The sequence below is a fragment of the Crocuta crocuta genome, unplaced genomic scaffold, assembly GCF_008692635.1.
Source record: "Crocuta crocuta isolate KB4526 unplaced genomic scaffold, BGI_CrCroc_1.0 scaffold3, whole genome shotgun sequence".
NCBI lineage: Eukaryota > Metazoa > Chordata > Mammalia > Carnivora > Hyaenidae > Crocuta > Crocuta crocuta.
In genome coordinates this window covers 13,921,585-13,939,362 of record NW_027529934.1, presented here as the reverse complement: position 1 = coordinate 13,939,362, position 17,778 = coordinate 13,921,585, and the positions used below count along the sequence as shown (strand labels likewise).

Below are 17,778 nucleotides of genomic sequence, written 5' to 3'. Positions count from 1 at the left end.
TGGATTAGGGTCATCCTAATCCAGTCTGTCTTCATCTTAATGTGATTACATTAACAATGACCCTAGCTCCAAATAAGGTCATGGCATGGGTGCTGAGGGCTAGGATTTCAATATACATTTTTGTTGGAGGAATGCAACTCAACCCACAACCATTCATGGGGTGATTCGTGGAGGGGATATGACAGCCAGGGCACTGTTGTTACCCAAAGAATACAGGCACTTGGGGCTGCTATTAAGTCCACTGAGAGCCAGTCACTGCAGAAGAGGGCAAGCTACAGGCCTGCTTTAGAGACCTCAGTTCCAGGGCAGGGAAAGGGAGGTCTCACCAGGCACTTGCTGGGCTGTCCGTAACCCTGCCTGAGTGGGAAAGCAAAGCCAACTTAGTGGAAACCCATCCTTATAGTGGATAAGCAATTCAAGTCAACTTTGTGTTCGTGGCAGGCCAACAATATCTTGAACACATGAATAGCACATATTTGATGAGAAGCTACAAATTGACAAGATAATGAAAGCCTTAAAGATGTCCTGCTATCTCATCGTTAGCATTAGGCAGTGAAACTGGGGAGATGAAGACAAAGAAAATAACCTCTGTTGTGCTACAGAACTCAAATTTAGTAGGCTGGGTAATATACTCTATCAATCAGTTATCAGGGATTAAGTGCCTAGTATTTCAACATGGACAAGAGAAAAATAAAAAGGCACCATTCTGCAAAGAACCTATCTACCAGTTGAGGAGGTGAAAACACTAGAATCACATATTTTTTTTAATGTTTATTTATTTTTTTTTTTTGAGAGACAGAGACAGAGCATGAGAGGGGGAGGGGCAGAGAGAGAGGGAGACACAGAATCCGAAGCAGGCTCCAGGCTCTGAGCTGCCAGCACAGAGGCCGATGCGGGACTCAAACCCATGAACCACGAGATCATGACCTGAGCCGAAGTCGGATGCTTAACCGACTGAGCCACCCAGGTGCCCCTAGAACCACATATTAAAGACAAGGTATAGTTAACTGTTGAATTGTATGGTGTAGACAGGGTCAGTAATACAGAAATCCAAAAATAGGAGAGATTTGGGGCACCTGGGTGGCTCAATCGGTTAAGCGTCCGTCCAACTTCGGCTCAGGTCATGATCTCATGGTTCGTAGGTTCGAGCCCGCATCGGCCTCTGTGCTGACAGCTCAGAGCCTGGAGCCTGCTTCTGATTCTGTGTCTCCCTCTCTCTCTCTGACTCTCCCCTGCTCATGCTGCTTCTCTCCCTCTCTCTCTCTCTTTCTCTCTCTCTTTCTCTCAGAAATAAAACATTTTAAAAAATTAAAGACAAAACAAAACAAAAACAGAAATAGGAGAGATTAATGATTCCAGGATTACACAAATTGGGTTCTCTGGCATTTGATAAGTATTTTCTCGGGACCTGCTCTGTGTACCCCAGTCCCTGGGCTGGACCTGAAGCCTTCAACTTTCACTCTATAAATTATTAGCATCTGGGTTTCCCAGAGGAAGTAACCAAGGTCCACCCACATAAAGTGACCTGCCCAAGGTCAGATGGGTTGTAGGTTTCCAAGTCAGGAATTGAACCCGAGTCTTTTATCCTCAACTCCATAGCTTTTTGTATAGTGCATTGAAGGGTGAGTAGGGTTTGGATAGGCAAGAAAAACAAGGAGAGTGTTTTATGTGTGGGAAATGGGATTAATATTTTATTATTACATTTAGCTAATTGGCTCCTGAGAGCCAGCCTATATCCCCAGATGAGAAGCTGCTGTCAGTCTTCCAGCTCTTAAAATATCTGGGTCAGTGAGAAGAGAATCACAAGGTCTCCTTATGGTTATTTTTAACTTAAAAATAACCTTTAAAGAAAAGGAGAGGATAAAAATGAAAACATATCAGAGATTTTACAAGCTGAAGTCAAAAGGGAACTATTCAATGGGAACAGCTAGGTGACTGACCCTCACTTGGGAGCTGCAGCGAGGGGTCCCTGGTGGACCACAGTGGTTCCTGACTCCATCAGAACCCAGAAAGGTGGCCTGGAGTCCACATCAGAAAGAAAGCCTAAGACATGAGCAGAAACTTAAGACAGGAGACACGCAGGTGCTAGTGCTGCTTCCTCACACCTGCCTTCAAAAAGACATTGCCCTTGTTCCTTTCTTCAGAGAAGTAATGGAGAAAGAAACTCAGTAGACGTGGTCCAGCATCTACCACTGGCTTTTGCATATTTCAGAACAAAAGGAAAGGAAGAGGAATCTTTCAATCAACTTCAATGTGACATTGGCACCAATTGACATGCGAATGCTGTTCTTAGGAGAAAAAAAATATTCTGAGTATTGCTTTATGTTTTTTTAGACAAATGAGCAGTAATCCAAACCGCCTGCACAGCTTTCCCATCAACTCAAGATACCAGGAATGAAGAAACTGCAAGTGCCAGGAAATATGTCTCCCAGGACCCCAAAGTGAGCGGTTCCTGCAGAGCATCTGGCCGTGTCATTAGTCCAGAGCAGCATGTGAGAACAACAAGACGGATGCTCCCCTACCCTGGGACCCAAGCTGGGGAGCGTGTCAGATACAGGGCCTGAGACTAAGGAACTTACTCCCTAGTTGCATCTCTAACCCAAGGCCATGATCATAGCAAATGTTCACTAAATTGTTGAACGTCGTTGAAGGCTAAGCCTACTATATACAACGCAACAAGACAACTGTGCAAATCCATGGCTCTCTAAGAGCTGAATTGTGTGCTATGGGAGTTCCTACGCAAGCAAGATCAATACGAGCTGGTTTCTCACGGAGGAAATGAGCTCTCAGCAGGCCCTGAATGGATATAACTTGTACAGAAAAGGAATGATGGGTTCTTGGTGCAGGGAAATTCACAAAGCACACCCGGTCCCAGCATTCATTGAACTCATTATCCAGCAATCTGTCTCCTTAGAGGAGAAGGTACTGATGGGTCATGACAGAGGCCGACATTTATTTAGGGCCTACAATGTGCCAGGCACTAAGCTAAGAGCTTCACAAATATAACCTCATTTTGACCTTATTGCAACTCGAGGATAAGGGGGTTACTATTACCACCATTTTATGGACTAGAAGCTGAGTCCACACAACTAATTAGTGCTGAGGCCACGATTCAAATCGTCGGCTGTCTTGGCTAGCAGGCCATTCTCCTTTTGCTCTACCCCATGGAACTTGAAGTCAGGGGAAGCTGTACGGTGGAATGCTTGGCAGCCTGGCAAAGCGGTTCGTATTTGCTATGGAGGAAGTAAAAAGCTATTTGTCATCAGTCCTCGCTTCCTGATATTCCTGGATCTCCTCTGGCAAAGCTGGATTCCTTAGGGATACACATGATATTCTGAGTGTGGCCAGGCAAGGCATACTCTCTCCCTCCAGGTCTCCATCAGCTTTCCCGCATGGCAAACTGCAGTGGCCATCTTGAAAGGAAATTTCGGTCATATTTTTCTCTCTTCCTTAAATCCCAAACCTGTAGATGCCATTAAGAAACCAGTCCCCATCCAGATGGCCAACAGACACATGAAACGATGCTCAGCATCACTCACCATCAGGAAAATACAAATCAAAACCACACTGAGATACCTCCTCACGCCGGCCAGAATGGCTAAAATNGAGGAGGGCACTTGTGGGGATGAGCACTGGGTGTTATATGGAAACCAACTTGACAATAAACTATTTAAGAAAAAACAAATAAATAAATATTTAATACATTTTTTAAAAGGATAAATAAATAAATAAATAAATAATCAAGAAGGAGGGAAAAAAAAAGAAACCAGTCCCCATGGTTTTTTTTCATCTAGCCCTGTACTCCCCTTTTCTAGTTTTCCTAAGATCTGCGAGAACTCTTGAAGTTGCCCAAAGACCAAAATACCCCAGTTTTTGGGTGGCATCTCACCACCCAAAATGTCCAAAGGAGAAGAGAGATGCTTTCAAAGTTCTCCTTACCTTTTTAAAAAATGTTTATTTCTTTTGAGAGAGAGAGAGAAAGAGAATGCCTTTTTGCATGTGCACAGGGGAGGAGCAGAGAGAGAATCCCAAGCAGGCTGTACATTCATTGTGGAGCCCAACTCAGGGTGGATCCCATGACCACAAGATCATGAGGTCACAACATGAGCTGATATCAAGAATCAGATGCTAGGGGCTCTTGGGTGGCTCAGTCACTTAAGCATCTCTCTGCCCTTCCCCCTACCCCTCCACCCTTCCCCCATTCTCTTTCTCTCAATAAATAAATAAGCATTATAAAAAAAGAGAGTCAGACACTTAACCTACTGACCAGGTAACCCTCTCCTTACCTTTATTTCTCTACCTTTGCAAGGAGGAAAAGGGGATGAAAGAAGAGATGTCTGCATTCTCTCTACCTCCCTCCATAGAGGACCAGGAAGTGTCCCTGCCCTCAGTGTTCTCCTTCATTTCTGAGCTGGGAAATACCACTTCCCGGCGAGGCCAGGATCAGGAAGGACAAGGTGAAGGTCAACTCACCTAAAGGAAATAGAATTGGAAATGCAACCATAAAAGTAGAAATTCTCATGCTCCTAAGGATAACATGTTTACCAATTACAAAACACTGCCAGAGACATTCCTTCAGCTGAATCTCTCGCACAATAGTGAGGCAGGTTAATGCCTTTTTTTTCTTTTTGCATATGAGGAAATCGAGGTACATAAATAAGAAGTGATTCCCTAAGGTCACTTGCAGCCAGGCCCTCTGAGCTCAAATTCTGTGCTCTGTCTTCTACGGCACATCCTCTCGGGAATCTTGATCTGAACAAGGACCCCAGATGGGGACAGGAAAGGTTCACGGCCACCCTCCATGGTGCCACCGTCCAAGACTAGGGAGATTTACCCAAACTGTTTTTAATTTCATTTTATAATCTGAATCTATCCTCCAGAAATACATGTCTTTCTCTTATAATATTTTATTTTGGTCCTAGCAATCTTTGAGAGTAGTGAGTTCCATATACTTAGTATTCCTGTGTAAAGAAGTACTATTTTTACTTTGTCCTAAAGCTATTTCTTTAAAATGATAAAGTTGTTCCTGGTTCTTGTGCTCTGGGATTTAATAAGTTCATATTTTTATCCTATGATTTTCATTATTTTATAAATTTAAATCCTCTTCCCCTCTCAGCCTGTGTCTTTCCAGAATGAAGAGCCCTAATCTTTCATCATCCCTCACAAAAGAACCCTCTCTACCCTCTGGATCAATTTAGGTGTCCTTCTCTAGACCTTGCCTGGCTTGGTATGTCTTTGAGGTATATCAGATCATGGGGCTCCCATCACTTCATCCATTATTCTGTATAAAAGGGCGCAACGGCTTCAGCTACAATAGAGTGTAGAAATATTTGAAAGACACTTTTAAAAATCAGACAATTCCTTTGCTTCATGTCAGCCCAGCAGATGCCAAAGAAAATATACATTTTTGCTTCAACTCTGAAATGAATTTGAACACACCGGTGCTGGACGACCTCATAATCTATTATGAAAATGACAATTAGAAAGCGCTTTCACACATTATCATACATTATCTCATTTGACCCTCACATGAACCATGCAAGGTACAAAAAACAAATTATGATCTTCATTGTTTTACACGAGAAAATTAAAAAAGGAGTCTAGCCCAAGGTCACACAGCTGAACTTGGGGCCCCACACTGGTCCTCCACTGAGAGAATGGTGCTTTATTCACTGTGCAACACAGCCTTCTGATAACCTCTTGTGATTCATGTGAAATCACTAACCTATCCCTCTCCAAGTCTCTTTCAGTGGTCCACAACACAGTCACGATATTCCATAGACCTGCTGAGAGGAAAGATGTTTCCAGTCAGTCTAGACCCTCTTCCCTTCTCTCTCCATGCTGAAGCTACAATCTCATCACAGGTGCCAATGGTACCTCCATGCAAATGACACCCAGATTTGTATCTCTAGGCCACACCTCTCTTCCGAGCAAGAACAGGTATATAAAACTGCACAGCTGACATCTCATGGATGTCTCAATATACACACAACCTCGTCTTCTGACCCCATCATATGCCCTGCCACGGCCAAAACTCAGTTCTCTTCCGGTGTTCCTCCCCTCAAATACCTATCCAGGAAGCTAGGAGACATCTTGACATTTCTCTCCCTCCCCCCCCCTTCCTTTGCTTTTACCCCCCACAGAGCTCTCTGTCCTGCCCATTTCTCTCCTTCCCATCATCACACCTTAGTCTCAGGTACCCTCCTCTCCTGTTTAGACGTTCATGGACTCCTAATTGGTCTGTTCCTCTCCCAAACTTTCTCCCCACTATAGCTAGGAGGATTCTTCCAAAAATGCTGTGCTGGTCATGCCGCGTCTACACCACCCCCACTTAGAGCACTGCGTGGCATCTCATCCTTTTAAGCTACAGGCAGAAACCTATAATTGGCCACAGGTCCCTGCCTAATCCGGGCCTGCCTGCGGCCTCATTTTATAATACCTGCCTCCATGGCTCCCCCCTCCAGCCCTGCTCCTCATCGCTCAGCCCCTCTCACTCACCGAATTCCATTTGCCACAGGGCCTAACATTCCTCCCTCCCTTCCCTGCCTATTTAAATTCCTAGAATTAAATGTTCGTGGAGTACCTGGGTGGCTTAGTTGGTGAAGCGTCCTACTTCGGCTCAGGTCATGATCTCCTGGTTGACGAGTTCAAGCCCTGTGTGGGGCTCTGTGCTGAGAGCTCGGAGCCTGGAGCCTGCTTCAGATTCTGTCTCTCTCTCGCTCTCTGCCCCTCCCCCACTCACACTCTTTCTCTTTCAAAAATAAACATTAAAATACATAAATAAGTGCTCCAGAAACCTCCATCTTCAGACAATTTTAAGCATCTCTCCTCAGGGAAACCTTTCCTGACCTGCCTGAGTTAGATTCCACCCTTATACTTTACGGGGCACTAACTTGGCATGGTTTTGTGATTTTAATTCATGCTTGTCTCCCCCACTAAATTTGTAAACTTCTGCCCAGCATCGTGTATATTCCCGTGCTGTGCTGAGTTTGTCACACAGAGGCACAGCCATGTTTATTACATCAAGGTGAATAAATGAATAAGCCCACTAATAAGAAAGTGGTTGCATATGATATATATCCTTATTATGGAACACTAAGCAGCTGTTAAAAAGAGCGAGGTGTCTATTTTACTAATATGGAATGGTGTTCATGGCATACAATTTAAAACAGTACAATACAGGGGCGCCTGGGTGGCTTAGTCGGTTAAGCGTCCGACTTTCGCTTCGGTCATGATCTCGCGGTTCGTGGGTTCGAGCCCCGCGTCGGGCTCTGTGCTGACTGCCAGCTCAGAGCCTGGAGCCTGTTTCAGTCTGTGACTCCCTCTCTCTCTGACCCTCCCCTGCTCACGCTGTCTCTCTCTCTCTCTCTCCTAGAAATAAATAAAAAATTAAAAAAAAGTTTTAAAAAACAGTACAATACAGAACAGCGTGCATACTATGATCAGTTAATTAATTCATTAATTTATTTTGACAGAGAGAGAGCGCACGGATGCGCATGAGTGGGGTGAGGGCGGCAGAGAGAGGGAGGGAGGGAAAGAATCCTATGCAGACTCCACACTTCAGCACAGAGCCCATCGTGGGGCTCAGACTTATGAACCGTGAGGTCATGACCTGAGCCAAAACCAAGAGTCAGATGCTCAACTGACTGAGCCACCCAGGTGCCCCCATGATCAGTTATTTTTAAACCTATTTATGTCTTTATTTAAAAAAAAAAAAAACCTCTGCGTGTATGCACCATGTGTACGTGTTTAAAGGATCTATGAAACCAGCGCCAAATTGCTTACAGTGGTTTCCCTGGAGAGAGGGAATAAGACATACAAGTTAGAGAAAATTAGGATAAAATTTCTACTCATAAACTTTTTGCTGCTTTGACTTTTTTCAATGATTTTTTTTGTGATTATCTTAACAGCACCATTTTTAAAATAATGAGGCAATTCACTGAAGTCCAAGAAACTATTTCTAAACACAGCAAAAAAAATTTTTTTTAATAATAATCACTCTGTATAGGATTTCTCAACAGCAAGAAAGTTCCAGAAGTCAGCATACTTTAAGCTCAGGGCTTCTATCTAGCAATAAGCTGTGACGAAGAAGCCAGAGGAAGAGAACAATTAGACATGCCAGCACTTGTTTGTTTAATTTGGGTCTTCCCTGCCCATGATTTTTATAAACAATAAATATTCTGAGAAGTCACTGCTCTGTGATTCACTTACACAATCTGAGAAGTTAAGTGAAAGAAAAAGCAGTGTAAATTTTTCTTAGTTTATTTAATTTTTTGTTGTTGAATACAAGCGATGATGTGAGGACGCCTTTATTTCTCTTCTCTTGCTACATGACAAATCTTTTGTGGTCTTTACCACAGCTGCAGAGGAAGGAGCAGGGGACACATATCCTAACCATGAAGAGACAAGGTTATCCTATAGCTAAGAGCACAAAACCTCGCTTGGGTTGTTGAGGGAATGGTGTGCAGGTGGACAGACCCACAGCTAGTGAAAACGGAGAGGTGGGTGTGCGGGAGTGATTCCTCCGGCAGCCAGCCCACGGGCGAGAGCTGGGGAAAGTCTGTGAATATCGAATAAATGCTGTCACTTGGAGCTGCATTGACTCTTTTTTTCAGACTAATGGCTCAGATGGTGGAACAGCCAAACGATGACTAAAATATAAGTCAAATGCTTTCAAATCAAATCATTACAATGAAGCAGGAACACGGCAAGCAGAGAGCGGGTCATTAAGGGTTCTAACCAATACTTGTTAAACCTGAAGAAACTCACTCTCCTAATGACTGCGTCTTTCAATCTAAGTCATTTTGACGTTTGTGAGGGGAGGGCAATCGATCTTCATTACCAGTGACACCCACTGACCAGCTCTGAAGGAAGGGAAGGGTAGCTCCCCGCTGGGCTTGTGCACTTTCCCCAACCCTGATCTTTCTCGCCTCTCTCTGCCCAGCATGTCTTTGATTATCCCAAAGGGTGATAGGAAATTTTTTAATGAGCCTCAAAGTTGGTGTCTTGATATTTTTGAAGGCCGATTTTCATTTAAATACAAACCAGCTCAGAAAAATTTAAGAAAAATATGGTTGGGAGCGCCTGGGCGGCTCAGTCAGTTCATCGCCTGACTTGGGCTCAGCTTATGATCTCAGTTTGTGAGTTTGAGCCCCCATCGGGGTTCGCTGCTGTCAGCACAGAGCCTGCTTCAGATCCTCTGTTCCCCTCACCCTCTGCCCCTCGCCCTCTTGCAGGAAGAGGTGCAGTGTGGGCTCTGGCCCTCACAGAAGCACCACAGGGTCCCACAACAGACACAGGGGTGGCTTCCCTGACACCTTGCCCTCCCCCACCTTCTGCTACTTTCTCAGTTTTAAGTTCTTTCCCCAAATGTTCACTCCCTATTTTATAATTCACTTCTTCCAAAAGCACTTTTGGTGGGGAGATCCTGAGAAGACAGGTATTCCCAAAAGGCCTGAAGGACTTATCAGAAAACAAAGCCTCTTGCCACATTTATTAGAATAAGTAAAAGTACCCCTATCCCTGTGATGTCTGGCATCTGTTTTATCCCCACCCCACCACTCTCCTTTTTGGGAATTATCAGTCATGGAGGAGAGTAGGATGAGTAGAAAACAAGGTTTAGCACCAACAAACGTAGAGGACCTTGCTCCATAGACCGGCCTTGGGCAGAGACTGGAGCTTCCTTGAACTTTAGCTGAGCACTCAACTCGCCCCCTGTGCTCTCTTCTCTGAATGGATTCACTTAGATGTGAGGTAATATGTTGCGGGGCTTTTTTTTTTTTTTACATTTTTTTATTGCAGTAAAACATCCATGACATAAAATTTATCATTGTAACCATTTTTCCATGTACAGTTCAGTGACATCAAGTACATCATCATTGTTGGGCAGCCATCACCACCGTCCATTCCCCAAATTTGTTCGTCTTCCCAAACAGAAACTCTGTACTCACTAAACAATAACCCCCCAGCTTGGCCTCCCCCCAGCCCCGGGCAACCACCATTTACTTCCTATCTCTATGAATTTGACTACTCTCAGTACTTCCTATAAGTGGAATCACACCATATTTGTCCTCTTGTGACTGGCTTATGTCACTTAGCATAACATCTTCAAGTTCATCCTTGTGATAGCATGTATCAGAATTTCATTCCTTTTTAAGGCCAAATAATATTGCTGTGTGTTTATACCACATTTTGTTTCTCCATTCATCTGTTGATGGACATTGGTTTGTTATTCTTAACTTACTCCCACAGTTTAAGGCTTGTAGATAATTTATAATCAATTCGATTTATTGCATATTTACCTCTCATTGTGCTAGGTATTGTGGGAGGTACAAAGGTGAATCAGACATGGTACCCACTTTCAAAAAATGTATGCTACCTTGGGAAAGGAGGAAAGAAAGAAGTGAAAGTAACTAGCATTTGCTAATAGCTCACCACGCAACAGGTACTTTGCCCAATCACTGCACGTATTGCCCATGACAATGCTGTGAGGTAGATAGTGTAATATCCACCTTACAATGAGAAAATGAAGGCTCACAGACCTTAAGTAATCACCTCCAAAGTGGTAAGACCGGGATTCGAACCCACATCTTAGGTTCAGAATCCTGTGTTCATTCTGCTAGACACGCTGCTCCCTTCAGTGCAAGGCAGAATGTGACAAATCTCGGGGGGAAAGCTACAGGAAGGCGGAAGGGAAGAAATGACCAGCCTCCTGAGGGGACAGGCTCATGGCAGAGGTTGGTCTTGGAGGTCAGAAAGGTTTATGTTTGACAGGGACAAGGAAGTAGAGGAAACTGCTTGAACAGAGCAAAGGGTGTTGGCAGGAAATCTAAGTGCATACGGAGGGGCCCGAGGCATTGTGTAACATGAGATCACAGAGCCGAACGTGGCAAGGTCATGGACGTAAAAAAAAATGCTAGCCTGAGGTGTCTGAACTCCGCCATGTTCAAGGGGAGCCATTGCAGGTTATCCGAGTAGAGACACAGTCATGGCAGTACTTTAGGAAGGCCAGCATGGCAATAAGGTATAACAAGGATGGACGGGTGGGGGGCATTTAAAGGTTGGAAAGCCAGTCAGAAGGTAATTGGAATTAGCAGATGAAACCTAATTAGTTGGAATGGAAAAGAGGATACAGAGGTGAGAGATATCTTAGAGTTGGGGATGACAGAACCTGGTCACTGAGGCATTAGGAACAGGCTGGCCATCACGCTTTGCCTGGGGCGCCTGCTTGCTGGGTGTAGTTACTAACAGCCTCCTTTCCCTCTCAAAGATGGCCAAGTTAGGACAATAAAGTATGTGTCACACTAATTACAAGGAATAAGAAAGCAGAATCGAAGAGGTCTCTAAAAGATTTTGAACCTGGATTAATAAGGAAAGCGGTCCCACTTTTAGAAACACAGGAGGGAAATGAGGGTTTTTGGAAAGATGAGGAGCTTGGATTTGGACATACTGAATTTGCTGCCAAGGTGAGGATTTATTTCATGGAGATAAGCACCTTGCCCGTGGATTTGCGCTGTATCACATGAAGGAAGGCATCATTGACCTAACAAAATTCAAAAAAAAAAAACATGGTCACAGTTGCATATTTCAACAAACATTTGTTGGTAGGTCACATCTTAAAAGAGCTAAAATATTAAGATGTGTCTCCAATAACTGTATATAACTATGCAATACCAGCTAAATAATCACCATAAACAGAAAGGAAAATAATAATATTTAAGAATAATCCAACTTCAGGGGCACCTGGGTGGCTCAGTCGGTTAAGCATCCGATTTCAGCTCAGGTCGTGGTCTCACTGTTTGTCGGTTTGAGCCCTGCGTCAGGCTCTGTGCTCACAGCTCAGAGGCTGGAGCCTGCTTCAGATTCTGTGACTCTCTCTCTCTGCCCCTCTCCCTCCCCCAATCTCTCTATCTCAAAACTAAACATTTAAAAACTTAACAAATAAAAATAAAAATAAATAAACAACAATTTTCAACATGTTCAGATAAATGACAGCAGATAAAAAGTCCTCCATAAACATAAAAGAAAACAAAAATATTTAAGAATAACCCAACTTCAGAATCTTTCTGTCTAAACTACAATTTTCAATGTCGTCAGATAAATGACAGCAGGTAAAAAGTCCTCAGGCTACTCCATACTCTATCGTAATATTTCTGTGTGTTCTAGTTTTTGAAAGAATGCAGGTGCTGCCAGAAGAATCAATAGTTTAATATTTTACAATTTTTATCTTTTTATTAAAATTGTCCTGTTTCCAGTGTAACCGAAATTGCAATCTGTCTCAAACCTTATTTTTTAGAAGTACAAGGCTATAAAACATAGATTAAAAAGCAGCCACAGTAATAAAGACAGTGCGATACTGGCGAGAGAATAGATAAATGGATCAACGGAACAGATGAGAGCCCAAAATAGGCCCACACAAATATAGTCAACTGATCCTTCACAAAGGAGCAAAGGCAAATTCAATGCAGAGGGGATAGTCTTTTCAAGAAATGATGCTAGCAGAGTACCTGGGTGGCTCAGTCGGTTAAGGGTCCGACTTTGATTCAGGTCGTGACCTCGCAGTTCGTGGGATGGAGCCCTGCGTCGGGGTCTCTGCTGATAGTGCAGAGCCTGCTTGGGAGTCTCCTTCACTCTCCCTCTGCTTCCTTCCCTCACGCTTGCTCTGTCTCTCTCTCTTCCTCTCTCTCTCAAAAATAAATAAACATTTTAAAAAATTAAGAAGAAGAAATGAGTTAACAAGCCATTAAAAGACCTGAGAGAACATTAAATGCATATTGTTTTTCGTTTCAAAAAATTTTTAATGTTTTTGAGAGAGAGAGAGCGAGAGGGGCAGTGTGAACGGGGGTGAGGAGGGGCAGAAAGAGAGGGAGACACAGAAAACTTCAAGTAGACTCCAGGTTCCAGGCTCCGTGCTAGCAACACAGAGCCAGATGCAGGGCTCGAACTCATGAACCGTGAAATCATGACTTTAGCTGAAATAGAACGCTTAACTGACTGAGCCACCCAGATGCCCCAAAATGCATATTGTTAAGTAAGAGAAACCAGTCTGAAAAGGCTACATACTATATGATTCCAACCATGTGACTTTCTGGAAAAGCTAAAACTAAAGAGACAGTATGAAGACCAGTGGCTTCAGGGTTTGGGGTGGGGAGCGGGGGTGAATACATAGAGCCCAGGGGATTGTTTAGAGCAGTGAAGCTATTCTGTAGGATACTGTAATGATGGATACATGACAGTATACATTTGTTTTGGTAAAATCTATAGACCTATACAGCACAAAGAGTGATCCCGAATGTAAACCATGGGCTTCAGTTAATAATAATGTATCAACACTGGTTTATCAGTTGCAGCAAATGTACCACACCAATGCAATATGTTGATACTAGTAGAGACTGGGTGGTGGGAGAAGGAATATACATGAATGCTATATACATTCTGTTGAATTTTTCTGTAAACCTAAAACTGCTGGAAAAGTAAAGTCTACTGATTTTTAGTAAAATAAATAATAAATGTAAAAAATTAAAATTGAAGGGGCGCCTGGGTGGCTCAGTCGGTTAAGCATCCGACTTCGGCTCAGGTCATGATCTCACGGTTCGTGGGTTCGAGCCCCGCATCAGGCTCTATGCTGACTGCCAGCTCAGAGCCTGGAGCCTGCTTCAGATTCTGTATCTTCCTCTCTCTCTGATCCTCTCCTGCTCACGCTGCCTCTCTCTCTCTCTCTCAGAAATAAATAAAAACATTAAAAAACTTTTTAAATTAAAATTGAAAAAAGCAAAGAATGGAAGAAAATAGAAGTGTCATTATTTGCATACAATGTAATAATGTACATAAAAAAGCTAATGAAAGCAACAGACAAGCAAATAAGAAAGGCCAGCACGTTGTGAGATATGAGATCAGCTAACAAAAATTACCGACATCTATATCAAAAATAATCAACTAGGAAATATAACAGTAATAAAATAGTGCTCTCAAAGGCAACAGAAATGGTAAAGAACTTATAATGAACATAACTAAGAATGATCCACACGATTTATGGAGAAGAACTTTGAAATCTATTTAAAAACATGAAACATCTGAACAAATGGCAAGATAGCTCTATTCACAAATGAGACAACATAGTAAAAATATCAGTACCTCCTCAAATTAATCTGTAAAGTCAGTGCAACTCCATTCCAAATTTCAGCAAGATATTTTTTAGGAACTAAACAAATCTATTCCAAAATTCACTTAAAAGGATAAAGATTCACAAAGAACCTTTATGAGTTTTAGAAAGAACATAGGTATAATAGTGGCCCTTCCAGATATTAAAACATACAAAGCTATAAAGACAACAACAGAATGACACTGTTATATGAACAGAGAGCTGAACCAGGGGAATAGAAGAGAAAACAGTATAGCTGGGAACCTGAAATAAGATGCAGGTAGCAGCATAAATCAATGGAGAAACAATGAACTCTTTGGTCCAGGAAAACCTGCTCACTATAAGTAGAAAAATAAAAAGTGCTTGTCTAATTTATTCCCAAACAGAGGTGACTTCAGAAGGATTAAAAGTATGAAATAGTGTGAAATAAAAGTACAAAGTTAGTAGAGAAAAATAGAGAAGATCACTGTGACCTAGATACGACAAATGACTTTTTAAACATGTCCCAAACAGTACTAGCCCACAAGGCAAAATATTGATGTGTTTGATTACATTAAATCTAGACAAAGGTGACAGAGCAATGACAAATTTGGAGAGACAGACTTTTGCAAAGTCTCAAATTAGCATCTAGAACCTCGTTACTCACAGGGTGGGTTCAAGGACCTTAGGCTTCTGTATCATCTGGGAGCTTATTAGAAATGCACATTCTTGAGCCCTTTCCTACCTTTACTGAATCATAATCTGCATCTTAACAAGATCCCCAGGTGATTCATATGCACATTAAAATTTGAGAACTACAGATTACACAAGGAAATTTTGCAAATTAGTAAGAAAAGAGACAGGAAGCCCTGTAGAAAATTGCATGAAGGGCTTAAATTGCTATTCAAAGAATTGGAAACCTGAATGTTTACCAAATCTATACAGAGATGCTTACATTGATTAGAAATCAGGGAGATGCCAATTAAAATAATAAGATGCCACTTTACACCAATCAGTCTGGCAAAAATCAGAAAGTAGGACAATGCTACATATCAAAGGGGTGGCAAATGACAAATCTGCCTGCACTGGTAAGGGCATAAACTGGTCGAGTCATCCTGGAGAGCAGTTGGCTGTCAAATTAAGTAAATGTACATCCTATGACCCAACACCCCGACTCCTGGGAAAATGCTCCCAAAGCAACATTTGCACAAGTCCCGACTGTGAGACTATATACTATGATGCTGATTATGGTGGCAAGGAATCAGATCAAGGCCAGAGTGCATCATAGGAAGCGGACCTATAAACTGTGGCAGGTGCATGCCACTGTCTTCTATGCAGCTATAAGAAGCAATGAACCAGCACCAGCAACATGGGTGGGGCTTCAAAAGACAGCACTGAGTGAAAAATGAAGAAACAGAAAAAGGTCTACTGCACAACCTTATGCTGTCATGTATCTGCGTAACCTGAAAATAAACTAACACACAAAAAATTGTATGTTTTACAAGGAAATATAAATCCAAGCATGTGTATCAAACATACTCTAGAGACTGACTCTGAGGAGGGAATAAAAGAGTGGAGAATGGTAGTGGGCAATGAGAATAAAGAGAATAAGTAAATACACACATCTAGAAATACACAGACCTAAAAGCAGAAGTGGTCCACCAGTGAAAAAGTGCTTTGATTGTTGGGATGAGCACTGGGTGTTGTATGTAAGCCAATTTGACGCTAAGTTATATTCATTTAAAAAAAAGAAAATAAAATGTAAAAAACTAATAAAAAAAAAAGAAAGAAAGAAAGAAAATGTGCTTTGAAATGAGGAAAATGGGGGTGCCTGGGTGGCTCAGTCGGTTAAGCGTCCGACTTCAGCTCAGGTCCTGATCTCATGGTTTGTGGGTTCGAGCCCTGTGTCGGGCTCTGTGCTGACAGCGCCAAGCCTGGAGCCTGTTTCAGATTCTGTGTCTCCCTCTCTGTCTCTACCCCTCCCCCTGCTCGTGCTCTCTCTCTGTCTCAAAAATAAACTATTAAAAATTTTTTTTAATTTTAAAAAGGAGTTTTTAAAAAAATGGAATGAGGAATATGAATATAGCCAATCCTTCCCACTGAAATCCTTCCCAAAAAGCGTAGAAAAAAATAAGCAGGAAAACCAATCAATCAATCAAACAAATCAATTCTCTGCAGCACATAATCCCTGTTTTCAAACACATCAGTCTTGCAGGGCTCTGTGCCTTACAGAGACCTTTCCAATCCACGTAAATTTAAACATACTCAAAGGAGGAAGAAGAGGTCTAAGACGCGTGTTTTGAAACATGCATCCCTGCCCTGTCAATCCCTCGGAGGTATAGCTGCAGGCGACTCACAGCTGTATCTCACTGTCAGTTCGAAGTGTTTGTTCCCAGAGATCTGTCACAGCCCACAGATAGGAAATACTCCAGAAAACAAGCCTGATTTGAGATAGCAATACCTCTTTTACCTGGCATCCTAGAGAGACAAGGAATCCCCTACAGATAAATGTTGACATACGAAGAAAGTTGTCCGTTTAAGTGCTAAAGCTTATTTTCAATTATTTGGCATACATATGTACTTACAGAGTTGTAACACATATTTACCTAACTTCTTTAAAAGATAATATTGGTGAGAAGCATAAACTTTCTGTTCCATGATTTGGGGATCTCATAATTTTGAACATCCGTGATTTCCCTTCTGTTTTTCTGGACTTCTCTCTATGTCCATTTGCCACTTCTGCTGTGATCTTAGCTACTTCCAAAAATAATCCAACTCTGTCCCCTTTCTACCTTGTTGTTTCTATCCAGGCAACCAGCGGGGTCCCAGACTGGATGCTCAATCAGTGTGATAAGGCTCTGAGTGAGAAACTGAGAAGGAAAGTGCATGGCATCAGACCAGAGTCTTTTGATAGCTAATTCAGATGCTGGGGACATTTTTTCCCTCCGTATTCTACAGGCTGCCCACAGAGAGGGAGGCTCCTCTATACCGCTCTCCACATAGACACACAAGGCTGTTCCCAGAACCCTCCCTCGCAGTGGGTGAAGCCATAATTAAATTCATCTATGGAGACATGCAATTCAGATTAATAGGGGGGCAGGGTGAGCATATTGCTTTTGTCTTAGGTTCCGCTCTTAGAATTTTTAATTAGCTTATCAAGCAGGAATAATCAAAGTAAGCTATAGTTCCCTAAATATATCATGCTGATTCATACCTCCTTAGAAACCAGCTCTTTCCCCCTATCTTAACCCCCGTCCTGAGATCTTCCCAACAAAACAAAAAAGTTCCCAAAGTCTGTTTTTATTGACCGGCATACCAGAATGTACCCAGCGACTGCTGATGAAGAAAATAAACTCACAAGTGAATGAATCTATCTGGGACTAGGTAGCATTGTTTTTAGAAGGTAAAAATGCTTAGTTAGTGATACATTGTCAGAGTTGCATTATACTCATCATGTCATTGTTCTGAAACAAGTTCATCTGAATCTTCTTTTAAAAGTCATCCGATGTTTTGCCAGAACAGAGATAGATGATAAATGAGCATATGAAAACATACTCAAGATCAATAGGGCAACGCAAATTAAATCCACAATGAGATACCACCGTACACCTACAGGAATGGCCAACATTAAAGAAAATAATTGACAATACGAAGTTCTG

The 17,778-nt window shown here is 42.3% G+C and overlaps 1 protein-coding gene across 3 annotated transcripts in view; it reads right to left on the bottom strand.

Moving 5' to 3' along the window:
- Positions 1 to 9,800: 9,800 nt before the first annotated feature.
- LOC144230819 (quinone oxidoreductase-like protein 2) overlaps positions 9,801 to 17,778 on the bottom strand; it is a 30,948-nt gene continuing 22,970 nt past the window's right edge. For 2 of the 3 annotated variants that reach the window (XM_077763135.1, XM_077763138.1), the window contains one exon: positions 9,801 to 11,542. In XM_077763135.1, the coding sequence (XP_077619261.1) occupies positions 11,474 to 11,542 (69 nt within the window). In that variant the 3' untranslated portion in view covers positions 9,801 to 11,473. Of the gene's footprint in view, positions 11,543 to 12,581; positions 12,684 to 17,778 lie in introns of those variants that run through there. The other variant, XM_077763136.1, reaches the window with a different exon arrangement.